Consider the following 24,390-nt stretch of genomic DNA (forward strand, 5'->3'; position numbering starts at 1 on the left):
AACACCTAGCCGGCCGTAGAAACTACGCGGGAAGTGTTCAAACCAACGAAAATAAACCACCGAAAATACGTCGCTGCATGAGGATGAGAAGCATGGGTTGAGATTTTTAAAAACAAATATGATAGAAATTCTAACCTGAAAATAGCATTTCAAATGTTCTTAAGCCATAGAATCAGTGTAAATAATTTTCCTGGTAGGCTAATTGGTTCGGTTTAGGCTTATTTCATTTTTTGATCGATCGTTCGGGGAAAATGGAGGTGTAAGTATTTTTCAAGAAACTCCGTCTTCAGAAGAGAATTTCTCTTTTCAGAAATTTTGAGGTTATCTATATACAGTGTTGATTGTTTGTTTTTGTTCCTAGTTTCATTCACTCATTTTCTTGTCTAGGTTAAAGGAGAACTCAGCTTACCTCAGTAATTTCGAGGTTCTTGACATCCTCAAACAGATAAAAGGGAATAAAAAACACAAGTCGAGGAATCAACTGGCAACGATTACGTACCAGACTGTCAGATACCTGGAGGACACCCCCTGCAAGAAACAGAATCCCGAGAAGATCCAGGAGTTCTTAAAAGCGGTAGAGGGATTCAAGTTAACAAAATGTGAAAAATTAACTCTCATCAATCTGTGCCCCAAGACTGCGATAGAAATTCAATTGGTAAAATCTAACATAAATTAATTAATGAATTTTAGTTATTTGGAATCTTTGGTTTTTATCCGCCCAAACAACAATATTATGGTTGAGTTTCAATAACAACTTTAGAATTCATAGGAAAAATTATTAATCACGATTAATATTTTTATTTGACTTTTTCAATTTATTTTGTCTCGTTACACTTAATGAATCAACTGGAGTTTATTGGACTCCTTTAAAAATGATCGAACTTGTTCCAAAGCAGACGAAATGGATAGAAATTTCCCTATTCTTTCAGATCATAGAGGAGAGTGAAGATCGTCTATCAGAGGAGCAAGTAGAGGCCCTGCTCCAGGTGATCTCAACTTATCTAGACGAGCCCGAGGAGGTGGAGGAAGAGCCAGGAGAGGCAGAATAGAAAATTGAATTTATTTACATCTTATTACGAGCGAAAAAAAATTATATTCCTTTACATCGAGGGATTTTCACCATAAATATTGTGCGAGCAGTTTAGCCAATCGATTGATTATCTCTTCTGATCCCCCAGATCGTCTATCGAGTCCTCGTCGATCTGAAAACAAAAATCGGAAAACAATCTTATACCATCAGAGTATTTTGTTGAACATTAAAACTGTGGGTGAAATACTGTAATTAATTAAATCACTGTTTTAATCCTTTACACACTCATCTATTCTATTTTATTTTTAATAAATTTTTGTTTTGTAACTCTTGTATCAATTATTCAATTACCTGTGGCCATTTCTCGGGAATCACGTCGAACAAGTCGTCCTTGACGTCTCCCTGAATGACAATTTCATCCTCGCCTGTTACACTCGAACCACAGGCGAATTTACTACCGAAGAATTTAGCTGCCACTTTTAAATCGATATCTGGAAAAAATGTTAAGACAGGCGAAGTCTCATATACCTCAAGGACAATAGGTGACAGGAATTTCAAGAACATCTATGCTCTTATGCACGCCCATGGAGAGGGGGAAAACAGACGTAAACGAGGTTCGAATAAAAGACTCTACTCCCATTGCCGTGTAATGCCGCGACAGGTGCTCGGGAAAAATTTAAAAATTCCGTGTTAATGAGAATAGTGAGAAATTGTAGGATAAGTTGTGTTGGACATTATGGAGAAGGAGACTTACCGAATGTACTCAGACCAGTGACTACAGTCACAGATTTTTTCTTTCCCCGCGGAGCTCTGGAGACTGTCACTAATTTAGGCACATCCTCCTTCTTCTTAGCTTTTAGCATGCCCTTTCCACCCCTCTTCTGACGCTTCTTCTCGTCCTCACCACCGCCGGACTCAGTATTTCCATCTTCGACTAGTTTGACCTTCTCAAATTCGTTGGGAAGATTTCGCTCCAGCCATTGTTTACATTTCTCGTACTCTGGGTAGTACTCACAGTACTGAAGGAATAATCAGACAAAACGATTCTTAAATCCTCAGAAATGTCTTTGTATTGGGAGCTGGTGGATCTTCATGGATAATTAGGGTATTAAAAAATATTATTATTATACTGTGATTTACCTCAATGGGGAGGGAACAGTTTCCACAGTATTGTACTCGAATTGGATAAGTAATATTTGGATCAGGCCCAAGACGAAATTCGACGGGTGGTTTATCAATTTCCTCTGACATTTTTATTTATTACCTTGTCGCTCCTATAAACTGAACAATTTTAACAATTAAAAACGGCTGATTATTTACGAAATTCTCAGAAAATCTTCGATAGTGAGGAGAACTTGTCTCTGTCATGTATTGACAGCAAGAAAGATGAAAACCAGCATTCAATTTTACTCACTTTTCACTCATACAATTTTCAGAATAAGAAATTAGAGGTTAGAATCTCGAATAGGTATTGGTCGCGGGGTGGAGAATGACCTAGGGAGTTTAAAATGGCGGAAAATACAAGTTGAAGTCTTAAAAACAGTATTTTCTTAATATTAAAACAAATTATCTGGATTTTTGTTCTGCAACAGGGAATATTATTATTTTTTTCCCCTCTCATGATGAAATGACTGTTGTCAGTACATGTTCTTTGGTCAGGACGCTGAAACAAATTTTTCTGCCGAGTATAAGTGTTTCAGATGGAAGTGATGTAGGCTGGAATTCCATGAGCCGGAAAAAACCCTTTCAATAAAAAGAAATCCTAAAAAAATCTCTGAATTCCTTAATACCTTCTCAGTGGCGCATGCGCACGGCTTCCTCATCGTTCGATAACCTTCCAAATGTCACTAGCCGAAACGACCCGTCCCACCAGAAATTCCCTAGGCCTTTGTGTGATCGCAGTTTTACTCGCGTAAACGCACGTGCGGGAATAAAGTGCGGCACTTGGGAGGGCTCTAGCCGTCCTCACGAACCTCCAATTATTCCGATCATTTCTATAAAATAATTCATTTCTCCCAGTTTGATTATCAAATAAAAAAGTCCCTCTGAAATAATCAAGTCAGTGAGTGCAAGTTGAAGCAAGTTTTATCAATAAAACACAGTGATAAATCCCCCTATTCAAACGTTTAAATCACACGATTAGGGACATGGCTCTTGGGTCACAAGTCGAGGCAAACGGCGACGATGGTGCTGTGAAAATACCAATGGTCAACGGAAAAAAAGATGTACCAGGTAACATAACTTATTTGGTTCACCATTATCCATGTTTCTCAACACTCCAAAAAATTGCCAATCATTCATCATTAATTCTTTTCTTTTTTCTCACCCATTATGCCCCTCACCTCGAGTGCCGGGCATTGGTCTCTGGTTATGTAACATTTTTCAATTGCATGAGTACCGAGAGAATCTCGTGGTCATGCGAGAACTTTGGCGATGGAAAATATGGGTAAATTTATATGCGAAGTATTTTTGTCTTTTGAAAAAATGACTTGTGAGTGTTGAGGACCTTTGGATTTTTTTTTCACACTTTCAAGAATATTTTGTTCACATTTTCTTCCAAAAACCGATGGTTGCATCACTTCTGTTTTTCTTAATTAAATATTTTTGGAGATGAATTTGAGGGATGGGAGGGGTAAATCCATTGTGATAGGGCGACAGGGGAGGAGATGTCACCTCTCCCCTCAAAAGTTTCGTGAAGAGACGTGACATTGGAGCAAAATTTTGGGGTAAACATTTTTTTTTTGAATTTTCAAGTTTAGGGAGTGAGATTTTTTCGTTTTTTTAATGGTGGGATGGGAAGGAGGTTGGGGACTCGGAATCTGCTGTGGGTTTCGAGACCCCACGGGGTCTCTCAGATGACTCTGGGAGACGAACATGTGCTCGGTGAGATTTAGTGAATGGGAAATTCTTAGTGGAAATTACTGAGTGTTAGTCGATATTCGATGAATTTATTTATTTTCCTATTTTCAGTTTATTCAATTTATTTTCCATTTATTCTACTGATTAGAAAATTTTGGAGTTTTCAAGGGACATCCGTATTAAGTGCGAATGATTCAAACATTTCCATTTGGAAATAAAAGGACACGATAATTATTCGTAATTACTATAAACCAATGATCACAGGTGTGCGCGCGAAACGTGTCTGCTTTCCTAGTCTAATGAAAAGCAGAACATGTTTCCTGAACAAATATTCAAATTTTCAAATAAGATAACTCTCGATAATTCCAACTCTACCGATATCCAAATTAATAATTAATGCAGTAGAAAAGATAAAAGTAATTTACCGTATACGATTGACCGATGAAGTGTCCCTTACGACTTTTGACCCGTTCTCCGGTTGAAAAGTACATTTGTTCAGCAATTTAATCTCTCCATTTCCTTATTCGGTTCCATCCTTGAGTTAGGAAAAAAAATTAAAAGCTAAAGAAGAGTACATAGCCTAGATTACGAATTTAGAAACCGATAACTCGAATATTACAATATGGAGTCAGTGAGAATGAAAAGGGAGAGAACCAGAGGTGATAACACGAAGGTTATCTGCTTCCTGAACGTCTGTTTGCATCTACCACCCCAGGCTCCAATTTTTCCAACAGCTTTCATCACTCCCCCACAAATTTTCATTCATAAACAATTCTATTGTTATCTGTAAAACCAGTTTAACCTTCTTCCGAGCTCACAACCTCACGCTCAATTTGTATCGTTAGGATATTTGTTCAGAAAGAGATAATAATTAATTCTGAAGGCCCAATGATCTTCTACATTGTGAAATTCCATTCTCCATTTCACTATTTTACCTCTAGTAAAATTCCATATTTGTTGAGGGAAAGTACCGACCTGCTGTTAATCAAAGGGCAAACATTTTATCCTGCTAATGTATTTGATTATCACATGGTCTATATTCACCTTCCATGTGAGGTGAAAAGAAAATTAGCATTAGAGAAGTCCACAGACGTCTCACAAATGCTTTTCCAATCGATAAAAATAGAGTCCTCCGGCATTTCAGTACGCACTATTTACATTGGTCGGTTCTTATTTATAAATGTTGTCGCACTCCGGTGCAAGGGAAATGGTTCCATCATTCATGACTTTAATTAATTGCTTGAACTTTAAAAATCAATTTCCTCATCTTCTCGATAATTATTCGTTGTAAAATCTTAATATTTTGAACCTAAAATCCACATGCTTAGGATCATAAATACTATTTTAGAAAATGCCGGAGAATCGACTGTCCTAAAGGAAAACTCACTCAGCTGCATTAATTTTATTCATTTCCTTACAATTACAACGTGTCATCGGATTGCATTTATAATTTTTCGGTCATGACGTCATGAAGACGATGTAGGAACACTTGACTGGTCACGTAGAATGGGAGTGGGGGATCGTAGCCCTTCACTGGCTGATGTGCATGTCAAAATTTGGTTTGATGAATTTCATTAATTAATTAGTAATATTACAAGAGGCCTTGAGGGAAAAACCAATCAGTCAGATCCCAATTTTGGGATTCGAAAATTCAAAGTGACTCATTTACATTTTTTATTCTAAATCTTTTTGTTAAAAATGATTTTTCAGATGATGCACATAAGGACGAGGGTTCAGGCACAGCCTCCACGGAGGTCCTGGAGAAAGGGGAGGTAGAGGCGACGAAAGAGTGTGAGAAGGAGAAGAGTGAGAAAGAGAAGGACAACGACGAAAAAGAGAAGGATGGAAATGATCAAGAGGTTGTTTTTATTCAAGATATGGGTTTTACAGTAAAAATAGTGAGCCCCGGTGCTGAGCCCTTTGACATTCAGGTGTCCTCCATGGAGCTGGTCCAGGAGATTCATCAACTGCTCATGGACCGAGAGGATACATGTCACAGAACATGTTTCTCTCTCCAGCTGGATGGAAACACTCTGGACAATTTTGCAGAGCTGAAAAATATCGAGGGTCTGAAGGAGGGCTCGATAATCAAGGTAGTGGAGGAACCCTACACCATGAGAGAGGCCAGGATTCATGTGAGACATGTCAGGGATTTGCTGAAGAGTGTTGATCCTGCTGATGCTTACAACGGAGTCGAGTGCGGCAGTTTAAGTTTTCTGAATGTTGTTACCAATGGAGATATTCTTGAGAAGAAAAAAACAAGAGCTGATGCCGTTGACTGCACACCTCCTGATTATATTATTCCAGGGGGCAAGGAGAGGCCCCTATTGCCACTACAGCCACAGGCCAAGGAACAGAAGTGTTCTCCATGTCTTAAAGTATTAACAACCTCAGGCTGGAATCCCCCACCAGGCCATCGTAAACTTCACGGTGATCTCATGTACCTCCAAGTGATAACTCTTGAGGATAAGCAGTACTATCTAACCGCCTGTGCTCGAGGCTTCTTCATCAATCAATCGACGAAGGAGACTTTCAATCCCAAGCCAGCTACCCCCTCTCATCTGTGTCACAGTTTGATTGAGCTTATGAATCAACTTTCTCCCGCTTTCAAACGAGGCTTCACAGCGATGCAGCGCCGGAGGACTCAGCGTCATCCATTCGAGAGAGTAGCAACACCCTATCAACTCTACGCCTGGTCTGCACCCCAGACGGAGCATACGATCGATGCCATCAGGGCTGAAGACACATTCTCAGCTAAATTGGGGTATGAGGAACATATTCCTGGACAAACGAGGGATTGGAATGAAGAGTTGCAGACCACTAGGGAGTTATCAAGGAAAAATCTGCCCGAGAGATTGCTCAGGGAGAGAGCCATCTTCAAGGTTCATTCTGACTTTGTTGCTGCTGCTACTCGAGGGGCTGTGGCTGTCATCGATGGAAATGTCATGGCAATTAATCCAGGGGAGGAGGCCAAGATGCAGATGTTCATTTGGAACAATATCTTCTTTTCTTTAGGTTTTGACGTTCGTGATCACTACAAAGAGCTCGGTGGTGATGCAGCAGCCTTTATAGCCCCTCGTAACGACCTTCAAGGGGTCAGAGTCTACGCAGCAGTCGATTTGCCTGGTCTCTATACCCTGGGAACAGTTGTAGTTGATTACAGAGGTTACAGAGTCACAGCTCAATCCATAATCCCAGGGATCCTCGAGCGCGAGCAGGAGCAATCTGTTGTTTATGGTTCGATAGACTTTGGAAAAACTGTTCTGACTCATCCTAAGTACCTGGAGTTGCTCAACAAAGCTGGACAGCAATTGAAAATCCTTCCTCACAAGGTCATCAATGATGCAAACGAGGAGATTGAACTCTGCTCCAGTGTTGAATGCAAGGGGATTATTGGAAACGACAGCAGACACTATGTTCTGGATCTACTGAGGACGTTTCCACCTGATGTTAATTTTTTGAAGCTTGAGGGCGTTGAGTTGAGCAAGGAAGCACGAGCTCTGGGTTTCCCGGTTGAACATAAACATCGACTGGCTTGTTTGAGACAAGAGCTCATTGACTCGTTCGTTGAGGCTCGCTATGTTCAATTCATAAAACATGCAGCAGCTCACCTCCAGCAGCTGACTGCCTCCAAGCTCTCCCAAAAGCCTAAAGAGTCTTCTGACTCGTCCAAACCTTCTCAAGACCCTAAGTCTATCACGGAGTCCAAGCCCATCGCAGAGTCGAAGCCCCTTCCTATTGACTCAAACAAAGAGACCTCTGTAGCCTCTTCCATCGAGGCCGACGAAGCCAAAAAGATTGTCGAGAGCATAACCGACTCCATCACCGGAGGCGAGAAGCAAGAGTTAGAGGAATCCACCAAAGAAATAGTTAAACGTGCAGCAGCCGCTGTTGGCTCTCTCCGAGAGGCAGAATTCGACGTCAAGTTTAATCCTGATGTCTTCTCTCCGGGAGTCAAACACCCCGACCCCACTGGAGATTCCCTCAAGAAGCAGAGGCAACTAGTGATAGATGCTGCCGACTTCCTTCTGACAGTTCAGCTTCCCACATTCATCCGTGATTGCCTCGATCATACAGCAGCAGCAATGGATGGTACAACACTGATAGAAGCCCTCCACGGTCGTGGTATCAATGTTAGATACCTCGGAAAACTGGCTGCCATGTTGGCAGCAGTCCCTCAACTCAAATATCTTCATAAAATCGCTGTTTCTGAGCTGATCCTCCGATCCTCGAAGCACATTTTCACGTCGTACATGCAGGCAACAGAGCTCATGTACCTGTCTGCTTCGATTTCCCACTTCCTCAACTGTCTTCTATCTTCTTCCCAATTCGTCCACCCCCAGCTGAATCTGGAGGAGCTACAAAGCAAGACAGCAAAGCGCAGGAACAAGCGCAAGGGCCGGGCCAATGGTCCACAACAGTCGGATGTCGAGTGGGCTTCGCTGACACCTAAATCCCTCTGGCAGCAGATCAAAACGGATCTCAAGGCATACTACGACTGGGAGACCCCATGCCCAGAGTCTTTTGACACTACCATCGATCACTTTGATCTCCAGAAGATCTCGTTGTTGAGGAATTTCTGCGTGAAAACTGGAATTCAGATACTTCTGAGAGAATACAACTTTGAAACCAAGAACCGAGCGACTTTCTTCGAGGAGGACATTCTCAATATTTTCCCTGTCGTCAAGCATATCAATCCTAGAGCATCCGATGCTTATAATTTCTACACGACAGGCCAGAGCAAGATACAGCAGGGCTATCTCAAGGATGGGTATGAGCTCATAAGTGAGGCACTCAATCTACTCAATAATGTTTATGGAGCAATGCATCCTGAGATTGCTCAGTGTCTTAGAATGCTTGCCAGGCTTAATTACATTATGGGTGATCACGGCGAGGCCCTTGCCACTCAGCAAAAGGCTGTTCTTATGAGTGAAAGGGTCAATGGCATCGATCATCCTTACACGATCACTGAGTACATACATTTAGCTCTCTACTCATTTGCCAATGGACAAGTCTCAGTGTCTCTGAGACTGTTGTATCGAGCCAGATATCTTGCACTCCTTGTCTGCGGTGAAGATCACCCGGAAGTCGCTCTCATAGACAGCAATATCTCCCTAATACTTCATGCAGTGGGGGAGTACGAATTGTCCCTCAGATTTCTTGAGCATGCACTGTCTCTCAATCTCAGATATCATGGTCCTCGATCTCTCAAGGTCGCTGTCTCTTATCATCTCGTGGCAAGAACACAAAGTTGCATGGGAGACTTCAGGGCAGCGCTGAATAACGAGAAGGAGACTTATGCCATTTACAAACAACAGCTGGGAGAGGAGCATGAGAAGACCAGAGAGAGCTCTGATTGTCTCCGACATCTTACACAACAGGCAGTTGTTCTTCAGAAAAAAATGAATGAAATTTATACTGGCAAAAGTGGAGTCTCACTTCCACCCATTCAGATACAACCACCATCTATGGGAAGTGTTTTAGATATGCTCAATGTCATCAATGGAATTCTCTTTGTTCAAATCAGCCAGCAGGATATTGAAAATCTGAAGGCTGAGATTGAGAAGAGGCAGAAGGAACAGGGCGAGGGTAAGGACGAGGGTGAGGGGAAGGAGAGAGAGAAAATCGAGGAGATTGAAAGCTGAGTTTGATCAGGGGGAAATGGAAAGGATCTTTTGAGGGGCTCAATGTCATTTTTGCACCTGCAGAAGTTTTTTTAATGAGAAGGGATTCGTAACAACTGTATAGGTGAAAGGGGGAGTAGGGGTTGTCATTTTAAAATCGTGGGCAGATCTTCAGGGTGTGTTTTACCCTATCCGTAGAGGAATAGATCGGTTTTGTTGGTCAGTGGAAGGGGTAGAGGGATAAATGGTGTAAATAGTTTCAAGGTTGAGATTGAGAAGAGACAGAAGTTGTGGGAGTGAGTGAGAAAATATCGAGATTGATTGGAGTTTGATCGGAAGTAAATGAGACAGAAGATTTTCACAACTGGGACATGTTTTTCCGAGATAGGTATGATAACAGCTGTTTAGAGTGGAGGGGACGAGAAAGGGACTTGTGATTTTGAAATCATGAGCAGCAGGTGTTTAGGGCATTTTTTACCCCATGAGTAAAGCAATCCATTTTTCTTGTCCTGAAGAGTGACGTGTGATGGGGGGTAAATGATGTAAATAGTTTCGAGTTATGGTCTAGGATCATTGCGAGTCACTAAAAACTCAATGATAATTTTTTTTTCCTAGTGTTGTCTTTAGTATTAGCAACGAAACGTACGTTGAAATGGAAGCAAATTGTTTTCGACTCGGGTGATAGGAAACACTGGTATGTGGATGACGAAATTTGAATGGGAACGCTTCTTTGGTGCGAGATAAGAGAATAATCACTCATGTGACGGCAGGTGTTTCGGTAGAGAAGGGTGAAATTGTTGAGTGTGTGATTACGGGCTTTTTCATGAATTATGGTCGCATGAGACTGGGAACATTGGACTTTTGAATCATTCGTGAATTCGTGCGATCCATTTTTACCGCTCATTATTTTCTTTTAATTATCGTAGAAAGGCAAATAGAGTAGTTATGAATTGAAGAGTGAGGCTTGCGAGGGATGGAGAGGACAGAGGTAGAGTCTATCGTTACAATTGACTCTATTGATTGTTATACGCTTGGTATTGGCTCTGTGTACTGGCGAGGGGAATTTATTGCTGTAAAATTCAAAAATTTTTGCCTTAGCACATGTCTGTAGTGGATTTTCATTGTTATCTCTTTTTTTCTAACTTTTGTTCAAACCCAATTCAATTCTAGATATCACGATTGAATCTTCGTCGGGTATCAACCTAGACAGTTTACGGTTTTAGAACAGGTTTAAATTTTTTACAATTCCAGCGGAAATCTCCTCGTCTATCTTATGGGGAAAATCAACTGTTGAGTCTTCAACGCGTCTTCAAGTCAACCAATAATGAATCCCAAAATGCAGTGGAAGTGATCCTCGTTTAATTATAATAGTGCCGAAGAGTAGCTAATAGTTTTTAGTGATAGGAAAACTAGTCGCTAAGCAGTTATCGTTACCAATAAACAGGAAAAAAAAGTCAAAAAAAAAATCATTTCTAGCACAAAATGGAAAACCAAATAAAAAATTTGGATTAAAAAATTATCAACGGTTTAATTTTTTTTTTAATCTTTTGTATGAATTCGCTTTTTCTATTTCATTGGAGTTACAAGAGAACAAATGATAACGTTACTAGTTGAATAATATATCGCACCTGTTAGTAATTACTATAGGAGTCGAAGAAATTAAAAAATTTGATGAATAGAATCCGGTAGAACAACTCAATGAGGAGAACTCGATGGGTGTAACGAGCGAGAACAAACGTTTCGAAAGACATGTGCGTAAGTGAATAAAAAATTAGATAAATATCTGATTTAACGTAATATGAATATTATATATAATCTGTTATATAATTTGGTAATGAGAACATTGTGAAAATGAACAATTACGCCAATAAAAGCCATTTTGTATGTAATTATGTATGATTTATTAAAATATTTGAGTTAGGACAAATGTGCATCTAAACACTGTTATTGTTTAGGTTTAATCAATATTTAGAGCTCTTCATAACCTTCCCAGAAAATCCTTTAACATTCAAACCGGACGTATCGACGGTCGAGCCGGGTGTGGTAAGTAGTGACCTCTGGCTGTCACAGGCGAAAACATTTTAAGTTCAAGTACAAACGGGTAGAAACGATGGAATGAATTCATTTTGCGAAAAGCAATCTCCTGTGGCTATCTACATGCAAATGTTGTTGTGCGGTTTTTTTTTAAGTTTTACTCGTGAACATTCTTCATATGTTCAATAATCGATCATCATATTTAATCGACTATCAAGTCAAATTTCTGACCTAGCGATGAGGCAGCTTCTTGGTTTCATTGGGCGACATTTATTAATAATTAAATACACAGAATGAATCGATATTAACAACAACAATGTAATATTAGGCATGAAAGACGTAGATAATAAAATTATTCCAATAAATGAATCAGGTCGGCTTTTCAATGAAGAGAAATTAAAATTACGCATGATCACCTCTGAAGTAGCTATCTTGCATCATAAAAAGTTTATCAATAGGATTATGCATCGCCGCATGTAGACTCTGTGATAATGTTGGTGCTTCGTGGGATGATCCCGCATGATGAGAATGAGTATTTTGATGAGTTCCATCAGTTCCCGTGCTCTCATTTTCCCCAATATCGAAACCAGCTTCGGTGCCATCGAGAGACAGATCACTGCTGCAGAAACTCTCTCCAGAATTACCCGGATAAGTGTCTGTAATTAGAAAATATCAAGCATGAAAATTTGTACATCATATTTTTACATGAAAAATTGTTTAATGACATGGGATAATTTTCTTTCCGTAGAAATGAACCAGTGAAGCCAGACGCGAGTCTCGCAAATCCCCCCAGTCTTTAGACGAGTGTCCCAGACGCAGTCTTTAGGGCACCAGACCCAAAAAATCTTAAGCACTTGCATAGTGCAAACAATTAATTTCTTTTTTTTTGGTGAATCATCCTTTCCAATGCCCGATAGTTAAGAAATTTTAATAATAAGTTTTATTATATCTATTCTATTCATGCGAATAGATCTTTGCGAATGGATATTCTAGTAATTGATATTCCAATTCAGCACAGGAAGGGAGAAATTTATTATTAAAATTTCTTACCATCTGGAGAGTATGGATTGTTAGGGTTGAGCGGTTGAGTCGCTGATGAAAAACTGGACGATTCACCATCACGCATAGTGATAGCATTCATATAATGACCTGCGAATGACATATTGGTGAGTATATTAAAAAATTACTGATGAAAAATCAATAGGTACCATTACCACGAAGGATCTGCGGTCCTTCACGAATCAAAACCGAGAAAAATTTGCAAATGTGCTAAAGCCCTCAAAGTAACCCCCTCCATATCAATGATCATCAACCAATTATCAACAAGATCCACCAAAAATTTTCCGCAGTCATTATTTTAATAGGAAATAGTAACCCCTGACGCCTGATTCCGAATTTTTGTAAAAATCGAGTGCCCAGATGAGCTTTCACTCCAGCTTTCACTGGACTAAGCCACGCGCATGCACGCCTGGCTTATCCCTTCCACCATATAACACCCTTCACGTCAGCGCGTCCACGGCTGTCTTCCACTTTACCCCCAATATTTTAACCCCCGTACCGTGACACCGCGCAGCCAGATTTGGTTCGGAAATCGCTACCAGCTCTTCCTCCACCAAACACTTCCTCTTCCCCCGCGCCTGCCTGTCTATTTGCCCTTTGCCCCAGGCCCTTGCGCCAACACGCCCTGCTCTGCCTTCTCACCCCCTCCCCTGCGGCCACATTTTATTAAAAGTCGCTTTAATAGCTTTAATAGTTTAACAAAAAAATAATAGGGAGTGTCAGTGACACTCCCTATTATTAGGGGGAGAAAGCTGTCAATGTCGCAGGATATTTTTGGTGCAAATTCGAACGACTCGATTTATAATATGTCACAAATTACAAATAAAAAATTTAAATAGTTAAATGAACATGTGATTTTACAAGGACTTACTGTGGTCACTGTGAGGACTATCAGGTCGTCTTTCCTCCTTCTGCTCCTTATCCGTATTGGGATCTGTTTTAGCTTTTCGCTGAAGTTTTTTCATCTTCGCTCGTTGATTTTGGAACCAAACTTGCACCACCCGGACGCTAAGGCCAGTGTCTTTGGCGAGAGCTTCTCGAACTTTCCGACATGGCTTTGGCGATAGCTCGAATGAAGCTTTGAACTGCCGTCGTTGAGCCGATGTGAGAATCGTCCGTGGACGCTTTGGCCCTCTCCGACCATCGCGCGGACGGCTTTCGTCCAGAAGATCATCATCTGTGAACAAATTTACAGTATTAAAACATAACTTTGATAAGCGAGGTGGTGAGAAACTCCTGGGAATGCCCGGGATCAACCGGAAAAGGGGTACAAAGTTGCCGGTTTTGAGTAGTTAAATAAGGCGGGTTATGGGGGAACAGTCTATCGGGAACCTGACCAAAGGGTGCCTCGTAGGGGGTTGAATAAGGGGGCGATTAATTTACGGGTTGCGGGTAATCTGTGGTGGGATTTGTAGGTCGTAGTTAGAAGTCCGGCTTAAATCGCAAAAGGTGTTTATCGAAGACCGACCCAAGCTCTCGAGGGGATGAATGAGGGAACAAAGTCATTAGTTAATGAACGAATACCTGAACCATTGTTCAATCGACTGGTTAATTAGGGCCTTTCTGACAGGCAGGCCCTAATTATCTCTTGTCAGTTTCATGTCTGTAAAATTTTATTACGGTAGCTATTCGGTTGAACCTCTCGCCTATATTTTTTGTTATAAACACTTGAATAAATGCGTTATGTTTATAATCATTGATAAAATAAATTACCTACTCTGGTTTGGAAATCTGGTAGGCTTTTCAGAAGTATGTATCTTGAATGCAAATTCAGAGTCGCCTGTGATCTGTTTTTGAACAACGTTCAGTCCAAGTAATCAATCCGTGGATCAGTCTACGAACAAACAAAGAAAGAGCAGTAGTAACATACATCGAAAAGCCTCCTTCATTTCCCTCAAATCTCCGTTTAATGTGCTCAATTAATAATTGATCGCACTTGTAAACTCAATGAAAATGAAATTGAAATCACGAAGTAATAAACTTTTACTGGCCCTCCTGTCATTTGTATCGCACCTTTATTCTCGCTTACGAATTACGAAATTTCGGAATAAAGTTGTAATTGTCGTACCCGAGGAACTTGAACAACCCCGTGATCCCGTACATTCCCGACCGCATATTGAGACCTAACGGCAAAGCTGCGGCCAATAGTCGTCCCAATGCGGCTTCGCCGACATTTCATTGTCTCCCCAAAATATAAATAAATAATAAAATCACTCACCTTGTGGACTGCTGAGAAAGTATTCATGTTCGTAATCTCGCCGGCAAATAGGTTGACCCTGGCGGAGTACATAGTGGGCACCTCGCGGTAACGTCTGTCCACACATGCAGCAAGCAAAACACTCCACATGAAATACTAATCCGGGTGATCGTAGTACAAAGTCAGAACAACTAATTTTCTCCATACATCGACCACACTTCACACCGTATATTCGTTCATAATCTGCACGACAATAAAGTTTTAAGTCTCTCGTGAAACAAGAATGTGACAAAGGTCGCGCACAAGCTGCACATGCTAAACAATCCTCGTGGTAATTTCTGTCAGCGACTCTCATTAAAAATCTATCAAGTATTTTTTGACCACAGGACGCACAGACTGACTCCAATAATCCTGATTCAGTCTTCACGGTAACGGTAGCATCTGAAAAATAATAATAAAACGTGATTTATGGTTTTTTTATTAATTATAGGATGGGGTGTAATCACGTTTAATATTATTATTTGATATTGGGTGCGATGTCGAAGCGATCTATCGCGTTTTCTATGTCACCCGGAACGGGATATCTTCCCGATATTATTATTAATTAAATATATACTGAGAGAAATATGCAATAAATGTTACACTTTTTTAGGTAATTCGAGAGTGAGGTCCGGTAACGGAAAATTTTTGGGAAATGTATCAACATTTTTCCTGAATGTTCCGTAATTTTTACGGATTGTCTCACTCCGTGTGAATAATTATTTATAATTTTAGATTCTTCAGGGGAGTAATATAGACAGGTGACTCGAGCGTGCGCAAAGAGGAATATTTCAATTCGCATGGCGATATTCAGCTGCGTAACAAGTGAACTCCGTGGGGCTTTCCCCAAATCTCTATCCAGTTATATAAAGATCAATGAGAAAGATTGGCCGAACCTCGGCACAACTACACTTTGGGGATTCATTTCGGAATAAGCGAAGCCTCCATTTTATTATCATTTTATCACGAAATAATTTTTTTTTTTCATTTAATAAAGAGGGTAAAATGCCTCGGAGATGGTTTGCAAATCGTCCAACAATCCACAGGAAATTTCTGCAAATCTCCACAGATTTTCCATTAACACAATATTCATATTTGATATTTTCACAATCAGGAAATTGCCGTTTATTCCGGTACTCGTCCAACAATTTTTATAAAAAATTTCTCTCCGTATATTTGAGTCAACTCAATAGTTTATAATAAATAAAATAACTCTTACCTGGATTAGAAACGTTGTTCTGTCGAAATGGCATTGCGGAAAGTATATGCTCCGAATTTTTTGGATAATTTTTGATTTGCGGAATCGATGGTAACTCCAACATGTTATACCATCATCACCAGAGCCAACACGCGATAAATAATGTTGGAAAAATCGAAAAACTAAATAAATTGTCGTTTGCACCTATTAACTAACACTATACACGGATGCCACTGAATGAGTTCGTCAGGAAAGTCTGATGGAGACTGATCAACTACCGCACTATTTATTCTCACGTTTCCACTGAGACGTATAAATCAACTCAACAATTAGAAATAAATAAAATTCAAAAATTTCACTTAAACATGATGTCTTGATGAGATGCATGTGTATTGTGTGCTCGTTTCATACTAAATCGTCACCGGAAAATACTCTGTTACCATTCCATTGCTTCGTGACAGCGCTGCTAGGGGCGGGTCTTGGAGTCCTCCATTCAGGAACAACCGCGAACAATGATTGGTGGATCTGAGCTCCGCCTTTTCGGAAAAATACTGAGGCGGAACTTGCGACTGCTCACATTAACAAGGCTCCTCTCAAAATCGATATCTGTAAGCTGCGAGATAATATTTGAAAAGACAGAAGCTGGATTAGGTTATCACACAGTTGTTCATATTTTTGAGTATATTTTTTTACAACCGATTAGTCTTCACCATTATCCATCCGCATATTTTCACGATATTTCTATGGCTTTCAATATCGCCAACAAGTGGTCCTTACAATTCTAATTAAGTAATTTTATCTGATTATAAATGAGCCAATTGTGATGCAGCGAACATGGATTTGATGAAAACTTCATTGGCCCGGTCTCACTGAATAAAAAAATATGTTTCCCAATTATTCATTGACATCAAGAGAACTATTCAGTGAAAATTACGAAACTCAATTTCGCTCATCCATTAGGCAAGTGAAATTTCGAATTAAAACAATGAAAGCTCTGAAAAAATTCCGTAAAGTTTTCCTTCACCGCAGTTCGCTCCGGAATAACAAAATTTTTATTAAACATGTATTAAACATCTCTGGGTAGTAGAAATTACCGTACCGTTTGGTTCGAGTGTAGGATAACTTTTATTAAAAACTTTTCTGAAGGGCAAGTAGATGTCTTCGCTGAATGTGGGAATGACATTTGATTCATTAAATTAATTATTGGGCTGTTGATGGCTCACTCCCACGGAATAGGTGCGGCTTGATATGCGTTTGTGTTTAACTCTTGACAGGTCAAGCCGATGACTTGCCGACTAAGGGCCAGTGTACAATAGAAAATATGAAGAATGAAGAATAAATATAAAAAAAAGAACAAACGTTGCGAACAAGGAATAAGCAATAAGTTACAACACATTTCAGTCGATACTTCAACTGACAGCAAAAATGGCGACCATCCCTTATTCCTCGAGGCGCGGTTCATTGGATTTATCCCCTTTGGTATCAGCAGCGGGTTATTCATCTCCTCAGTTCGATTAATCCGAAAGCTGTTAATAGTAAAAATTATTTGAATGAGGAAATTTTATTGGAGATGTTCTCATGCTGTTAAAGATTGTACCCTAGCGTTGATTTTCGTTGAAAATTTTTCATTTAAAATATTGAATAGGACTTTCTGTTATCCTGAAGGATCATTGGCTCGGTTGGATCTCATGACAATGCCCATTGTTTCCATAATATCTCACGGAAATAGTTCAATAAAATTTATGGATGCAGTAAAAACGTCCGGTGTGATTTTTTGGGATAACGATCGGTCGCATTAACAACGAATTTTATGTAGAATATTTCATGGTCCAGGGTAATTTTAACACCGCAATTTTCCACCGGAGAACGTGTGGCCTTATCTAGCCACCGCATAGTTTAAAGTTCACATCAATTTTTTACACACGAAGAGAAATAGTTCCGTCATTCCCAAGTGAGAAAAAAGATCCGATAAAAATGACGGAGGATCAACGGAGGAAACTTTGCTATGCGAAAAAATCAAGAGAAAAGTTGTATAAAAATCACCGAACAGTTACGCATTTTTTTACTGACCATTCCATACTTTTCCGTTCCATAATTTTTGCCGAATATTTTTTTGCCTGACAGATTACAAAATAAGCCCACAATTTTCAACAAATTTCCTCTTAGAATCCCTGAAAAAATGTCCCAAAAATTTTGAATAGATTCCCATTAAGCCCCTAAAATACCCAGTACCGCTAGCACTAGATTATTCCCTGCTAATCCCAAACTCGCAAAAAGTCTTGCAATCGCCCTGTCTATTCCCAACAATTATTTTCAAACATTACTCATCGTATTCTCAATAAAGAAAGATTATCACAAAATCCCGGAGTTTGCTGTTGATAGACAAATATTCTGCCTTCTCGACTTGTTTTCTCTCATAAGTCATTCACCTGTGTAACACTTGTGTTCAGTTGGGGATATCATTTCTATTGTTCTCATTTTCTATCATGGGTGTTTGTCAAATAAAGCCTTAGTTCTATTCCACCCTCCTTTCATTCAGTCCCTGTAACCCCTCGATGATACGGCTAGTTGAGCCTCAAACCATGGTATGTCTCTCTAGTGCATATATAGGGATAAGGGGGAGGAGGGGGGTGAGGGAGAGCTTTTGGAAGTTAGCCGTGACGGTAATGCAAAGCATTTAAGGGGATACACGTGCGACATCGGGGGGTCGCCCGCCTGGTTGTCTGTACTCGTTAGATCAGACGTCGACCATATTTCAGTCAGGATCAATAAGGCATGAATCGCCTAGTACCGCCTAGGTATTAAAAAACGATTTGTGGAGTTTAGTATTTGGCACTAAACCGTATCTGCAAGTTGAAAAAAAAAATCATTGAATATCGTATTCTTAAATGAAGACATGAAACCAAATCCGGTCAAACACCAGAGATAAAAAAAAAAGAAATTGTACTTTGTGACTGGAAAGACCCGAATAATAAAATTTATCGAGCTGACGTATTAATAGTATATCACGAAACACGTGCGATACAGATTTTCTGACCCATGTGATGATAAAACTCCCCAGTGACTCGTTTTCCAACCCTCGTAATTGTCAGAATATCTTTACCGCACTTGTTGCCTAATGTTGGAAAATAGATAGCAGATTGAATATCATTTTGTAGTGAAGATAAATATATTGTGATATATTTTCGGATGTTTAGGCTGTCTCGACGATTTCTGTCGTTTGGTTTTTTTTTTTCAATATAAAAATACCACTATTGTCACTCTCTCTTCCCTCAGCTCTGAAACGAGAGCCAAAGAATTCCAAAGTGGTGCTGCAGGTGCAGTCCCTTTTTCCACCCTCCACAGATGATATGTCTACTACGAGGCATGTAATTATGCGTAACTATTCTATTGTAGAAAAGAATGCAGGGGTTCCGAATCACCCAGACCCTATTGCGCATTCAGTTTAGTCATGCACAAGTGATATTAATGTTTTTATAATGATAAAATATCCAATACGAGGTTGAATTTTTTTATCCAGTTATAAATGTGGTTTGGAACACAAGACTATCACCAAAACGTTAAATAATTCCTACTCATTTTTTCACTTCGTGTACTATTCTGTAAAAAATAAAAAAATATGCGGGTGCTAGTGAAATTTAATCGGCTGAAATTTTTACGGAAAATATAGTTCCTAAAGTTTGTGCCTGACTGTCATGATCTTCGAGACTGGTTTTATGATTCCAGTATCTCGGTTATTGATCTCTAACTTTTCCCCGAATATTATGTGTGAAAATCAAATAACTTCAGCACCCTATCTTCAACTGTATTCTTTCATCCATGGGATAAGTCGAGAAATGAATTGTATTTGCCAAACTGAATATTAACTGTGTCTATATAATATTCCGTGGGTTTCACACAGCTCAATCGTTTTCGGTGAACAATTAGTAATCCTCGACGCGTGGCGATCACGTGCGGGATTTCTGACACACGACCATTTGATGTTCGTTCAAGGAAAAAGATGGACTATATTTGAACCTCAGGGATGATACAATATCAGTCGATTAAACGGTAGGCGGTAGGCGTACGCCATAAGAAATGGGAAAAATACGCTTGCGTTAACTTTACCATACGCTCCCCGTTGTCAGGTCCACACCGTCGATCTTCTGCGGCAGCTCTTATTCTAAAAAACGTCCAATAACTAAGCTGTCAAATAATCCACCACTTACCTCTGTTTGACCGTCAAATCCGTACTTTTTTCCAAAAGTCTGTCACACTAATAATTTCAAGTTACTGAAAGTAGATGTACATCTCGCAAATACCATATTCATTTATATTTCTAATTTCTATATATTCATGTGAACTTTGATTTTATTTAATGTATAAATAATTTATTATCAACACGTCTCTACAGTATCTCCTCCCGTCTTTTTAACTGTTGAACAATCCGGAATACGGCGGCTGGTGTTACCCCCGGAATTCTCCTCGCACTTGCAACCTTTAAAAGATAATGACACTCAACCAACGAATATCGCAATTAAAGATTCGTGCAAATATTTACTGAAAAAAAAATACTTACAGTTTGAGGCTTCGACTCTGTAAGCTTCTCCCTATCCTCCGTAGAAAGATTGATACTGCGGATTAACATAAAAAAGTGTCAGTTATCGATCTAAAATAATGGCTCCCTAGTAAATAATTTTACATAATTTAATATTTCTCCAAAAGATCTCTCACTTTTTATAATCAAAATTGCTGGGTATGATCATTTTTTCGTGTCTCCGCATTTCCTGAACCTCACTGAGCTGTTCCTTAACAGCATTGTCATATGTAATTTCAATCTAAAAGATAGAAAAAAAAATGCAATAGATATCATCGAACAGATGTGTAATTTACTGAGTTCTGTAGATGTAATGAGAAAAGACCTTTATTCTGCGCGACAGACGCGGGTCGCCCCCAAGGTGTCCAAATATTTCCGGAAAACATCGAACCAGATCATCAAAAGAAACATTTCCGTCAGTCCTATTAAGTATATCAAAAGCGCTCTGGTCTTTTACCATTTTCGTCTTCTTGACTCCCAGAAGGTCATACCATTTATCAGTGTTATGCCTCACAGATTTTAGTTCCTGTAACGCATCTTCTAAGCGCTTCTCTAAATTTTCAGTCAAATCCATTCTTTCCTGAGATACACAACCGCTTTTGAAGCCTTTACTGGTGAGCCTGCGATCGGCATTATCAGCCCTGAGGCTCAAACGAAATTCTGATCGACTGGTGAACATCCTATACGGTTCACTGGCTCCTCTCGAAGTTAGATCGTCGATCAAAACTCCTATGTAAGCTTCAGTGCGATCAATAATCAAGGGTGGTTTATTCAACACCTGAAATTCAAATTATGCTCTAGAAGTTTCCACATGATTAGGTCTTCCAGGTTTGTCTCTCGGCTTTATCTCCAAAATTTTCATATTCATTTCAAAACCAACGTCAATTAGGAGTGCGTTAGACGCACCATTAATGTGCGGAAAATGGTGAGTTGTAAAATAGCATTGCCGAGGGTTCCCCTCAGAGATACAATTTTGGGATTTTATAACTTGCACGTGCGTAAACAGTCTTCTAAGGGATTAAAAATGGGCCCTTCTGCCACGCGGGGAAAAAGTAAAACTTAAAATTTTGATGAGAGGAAAAAATTTGAATAGTCGTCTCAAATATTACATATATGCGGAAGATGCTGTCAATAGAGCAACCGCCTGTACCAGCAAGAATTTTTCGCGGATTCCCCATATTCATTGTATTGCTCTATAGTAGTGCGTCACCGCCCGCATGAGGGTAAAAATTAGGTGACGACCCTATTCCAATCGATTGATAGATTCCGAATAAAAGAATATTCTCTTACCCGAGCAGCTGCATTCACCCCAGCCACAATTCCTTGGGCAGCAGCTTCTTCATATCCAGTTGTTCCGTTGATCTGACCAGCTAAGAAGAGCCCCGAGATTCTCTTGGTCTCCAACTGATACGATAATTCACGGGGATCAATGAAATCATATTCGACGCCATATCCCGGCCTTACCACTTCGGCATTTTCTAATCCTGGTATACAGTTTACAAGCTCTTGCTGTTTATCGGCTGGTAATGTGCATGACAGACCACCAGGATAGATTAAATCAGAATTTAAGCCCTCAGGTTCCAACCAAATTTGATGAACGTGTTTTCCAAACTTGAGGACTTTACTTTCAATGCTCGGGCAATAGCTAATAAAATTATTTTTGTGGTATTATTTATGGTGATTTGGTTGTGAATAGTTTTTCCTTTATATTAGTTTTAATGTAACGTAATTACCGGGGACCCGTAATCTCCTCCGTCACATGGTTGTTACAATGTAAGTTGTCTTTTATGATCTGCGCCACTGCGTTGTTTGTAAACGTCATATGGCAGTCCAATTGATCCTTAGGATCCATCCAAACTCTCTCGTTCATGAATGAAAAGGGCTCCGGAACGCTATCCGGAGGCTGGACGTCACATTTGGAAAAATCTATAGATGATTTTCTCAATCGTGGTGGAGTGCCAGTCTTTAATCGCGACATTTGGAAATTCATTTTTTTAAGGGTATCTGCTAAACCTATACTCGGCTCATCGCCCATCCTTCCAGCTGGATATTTTTCTAGACCGATGTTAATTTGTCCTTTTAAGAATGTTCCAGTAGTTATCACAACGGCTTCGCTATAAATTGATTCTCCGTTTTCTATAAATACCATAACAATCTGTATTATCCGACTAATGAATCCAGCAGAAAGCTCAGCGGACACCACAATAATCAATTAAAACTGAATATTTACTCAACACGATGCCACAACATTTTCCAGTTTCATAATTAAGGATAAGATCTTCTACAGCGGCCTCTTGAATCGTCAGACCTGGTAAACGGAAGAGTTCCCTTTGGAGATGGCTCTTGTACAAATCTCGATCAATTTGAGCGCGAAGTCCCCAAACCGCTGGTCCTTTCCGTTTGTTAAGAATTTTGTAGTGGATTCCAGATAGATCACATATCCGTCCGCAGACACCATCGAGGGCGTCTACTTCTCGGATCAGATGGCCCTTACCAATTCCACCGAAGGATGGATTGCAAGACATTTCACCTGTGGATTTCCAGGGGGATATGCTTTGAAGTTTTATGACTAAAGAATTCTGTGAATGAGTGAGCGAATCTCACCTATAGTAGATTTTTTATGAGTGACGAGAAGTGTTTGTGCACCCATTCTTGCTGCAGCTGCACATGCTTCTGTTCCAGCATGCCCACCTCCAACAACAATTACATCGAACGTTTGAAACGCCCTGACTCCAATTGTTCTGATTTGAATAAATTTACGCAGCATCATTATGAAAATAAGGAAGTCCAAGGATCTCTAAAAAAATATAAGTAACAAGCATCGTACGGTGATTAAATTTACTACTATAAATTTAAATAGATAAGTATTGACAAAATTAAATAAAAATGATGGAAAAATATAAATTGATTGTTCATAAATATGAATGGAGAAACTGTCATCAGATACGGACAATTTTTAAGGGCCGGTTAGATCGTGTATATCATCATCTGTGCATGACAGAAGGCGATGGCTGTCAGTGTGGTAGTGCCCCATAACAACATGACAGGGCACCCACACCAGTTGCTCATGTTGGAACACGTGGGAACACGTTTGTTTTTATTGACAATGCATTACACCACGAACAGTCGTTTAAAGAAAATAAATAAATAAATGAATATGAGCGGCACGTCGCCATGTCGCTTTAATTAATATTTTTAGTTAATTATTGGTAATGACCATGTTATTGGGTAGAGAGATGATGAAGACTCACATGTCAACTAATGACCGTTCATTTTTTTTAATCCAATCAACACACCATGATAGCGTGTTTTATAACACTCGCTGTTACACTGACAATAAACAAATACTTATATTATTACAATGTTGATAAAGGTTAACCTTGATTCATTGAACACAGAAAAACACTAGAAGCACTGTTATCCCCTGCACTGAGAGTATTATGGAAATAAGAAAGAGAGATATCTTGTTCGCCCTTGTCTGTCTCTGTCGAACGTTGATATGGAAATTGATGATGATCTGCGGAGATCGAATGTTAAGGACAAGAAAATAGATTGTTAGGACAAGGGACAATGCACAATCTCAGAAAAACAAGTTCTGTTTTTAACACGATTTAAATTGTATTACATAAATTTTGATATGTGTAAAATGGTGCCGTCGCCATTTTCCCTAGATCGCCAGCGCAGATGCTTTGTGATTGGTGGATGGATGGTCGTCTATTAGAAACTCCCCCAAGTATTTGAGCGCGAACCCCTGCTGTTAAGAGCCTACAATGG

The 24,390-nt window shown here is 39.7% G+C and overlaps 5 protein-coding genes across 6 annotated transcripts; 2 read left to right on the top strand and 3 right to left on the bottom strand.

The window, feature by feature from the left end:
- The first annotated feature begins 11 nt into the window (after positions 1-11).
- LOC135160967 (DNA-directed RNA polymerase III subunit RPC9) lies at positions 12-1,357 on the top strand. Its single transcript, XM_064118177.1, has 3 exons — positions 12-259; positions 388-655; positions 930-1,357. The coding sequence occupies exons 1-3, from the start codon at positions 252-254 to the stop codon at positions 1,047-1,049; spliced, it is 396 nt and encodes a 131-aa protein (XP_063974247.1). The 5' UTR covers positions 12-251; the 3' UTR covers positions 1,050-1,357.
- Positions 795-2,595, bottom strand: LOC135160966 (density-regulated protein homolog). Its single transcript, XM_064118176.1, has 5 exons — positions 2,445-2,595; positions 2,171-2,311; positions 1,785-2,049; positions 1,382-1,521; positions 795-1,202 (listed from the first exon to the last, which is right to left on the bottom strand). Exons 2-5 carry the CDS (start codon positions 2,279-2,281, stop codon positions 1,158-1,160), a joined length of 561 nt encoding a protein of 186 aa, XP_063974246.1. The 5' UTR covers positions 2,282-2,311; positions 2,445-2,595; the 3' UTR covers positions 795-1,157.
- A 339-nt stretch (positions 2,596-2,934) lies between these two features.
- LOC135160963 (clustered mitochondria protein homolog) lies at positions 2,935-11,402 on the top strand. Its single transcript, XM_064118169.1, has 2 exons — positions 2,935-3,262; positions 5,600-11,402. Exons 1-2 carry the CDS (start codon positions 3,178-3,180, stop codon positions 9,532-9,534), a joined length of 4,020 nt encoding a protein of 1,339 aa, XP_063974239.1. The 5' UTR covers positions 2,935-3,177; the 3' UTR covers positions 9,535-11,402.
- Positions 11,403-11,499: 97 nt separating this feature from the next.
- On the bottom strand, positions 11,500-16,432 carry LOC135160965 (LIM/homeobox protein LMX-1.2-like). 2 transcript variants are annotated; one of them, XM_064118173.1, is made up of 5 exons: positions 16,062-16,432; positions 14,825-15,244; positions 13,478-13,783; positions 12,598-12,696; positions 11,500-12,203 (listed from the first exon to the last, which is right to left on the bottom strand). In XM_064118173.1, exons 1-5 carry the CDS (start codon positions 16,162-16,164, stop codon positions 11,950-11,952), a joined length of 1,182 nt encoding a protein of 393 aa, XP_063974243.1. In that variant the 5' UTR covers positions 16,165-16,432; the 3' UTR covers positions 11,500-11,949. The 2 variants fall into 2 exon arrangements, with proteins under 2 accessions (XP_063974243.1, XP_063974244.1); XM_064118174.1 differs by lacking the exon at positions 12,598-12,696.
- A 3,923-nt stretch (positions 16,433-20,355) lies between these two features.
- On the bottom strand, positions 20,356-24,388 carry LOC135160500 (protein MTO1 homolog, mitochondrial). Its single transcript, XM_064117103.1, has 9 exons — positions 23,868-24,388; positions 23,221-23,413; positions 22,847-23,146; positions 22,350-22,752; positions 21,907-22,261; positions 20,942-21,394; positions 20,754-20,857; positions 20,599-20,653; positions 20,356-20,517 (listed from the first exon to the last, which is right to left on the bottom strand). The coding sequence occupies exons 2-9, from the start codon at positions 23,384-23,386 to the stop codon at positions 20,428-20,430; spliced, it is 1,926 nt and encodes a 641-aa protein (XP_063973173.1). The 5' UTR covers positions 23,387-23,413; positions 23,868-24,388; the 3' UTR covers positions 20,356-20,427.
- Between the last annotated feature and the right edge of the window lie 2 nt (positions 24,389-24,390).

The sequence above is a fragment of the Diachasmimorpha longicaudata genome, chromosome 3 (assembly GCF_034640455.1).
Source record: "Diachasmimorpha longicaudata isolate KC_UGA_2023 chromosome 3, iyDiaLong2, whole genome shotgun sequence".
Taxonomy (NCBI): domain Eukaryota; kingdom Metazoa; phylum Arthropoda; class Insecta; order Hymenoptera; family Braconidae; genus Diachasmimorpha; species Diachasmimorpha longicaudata.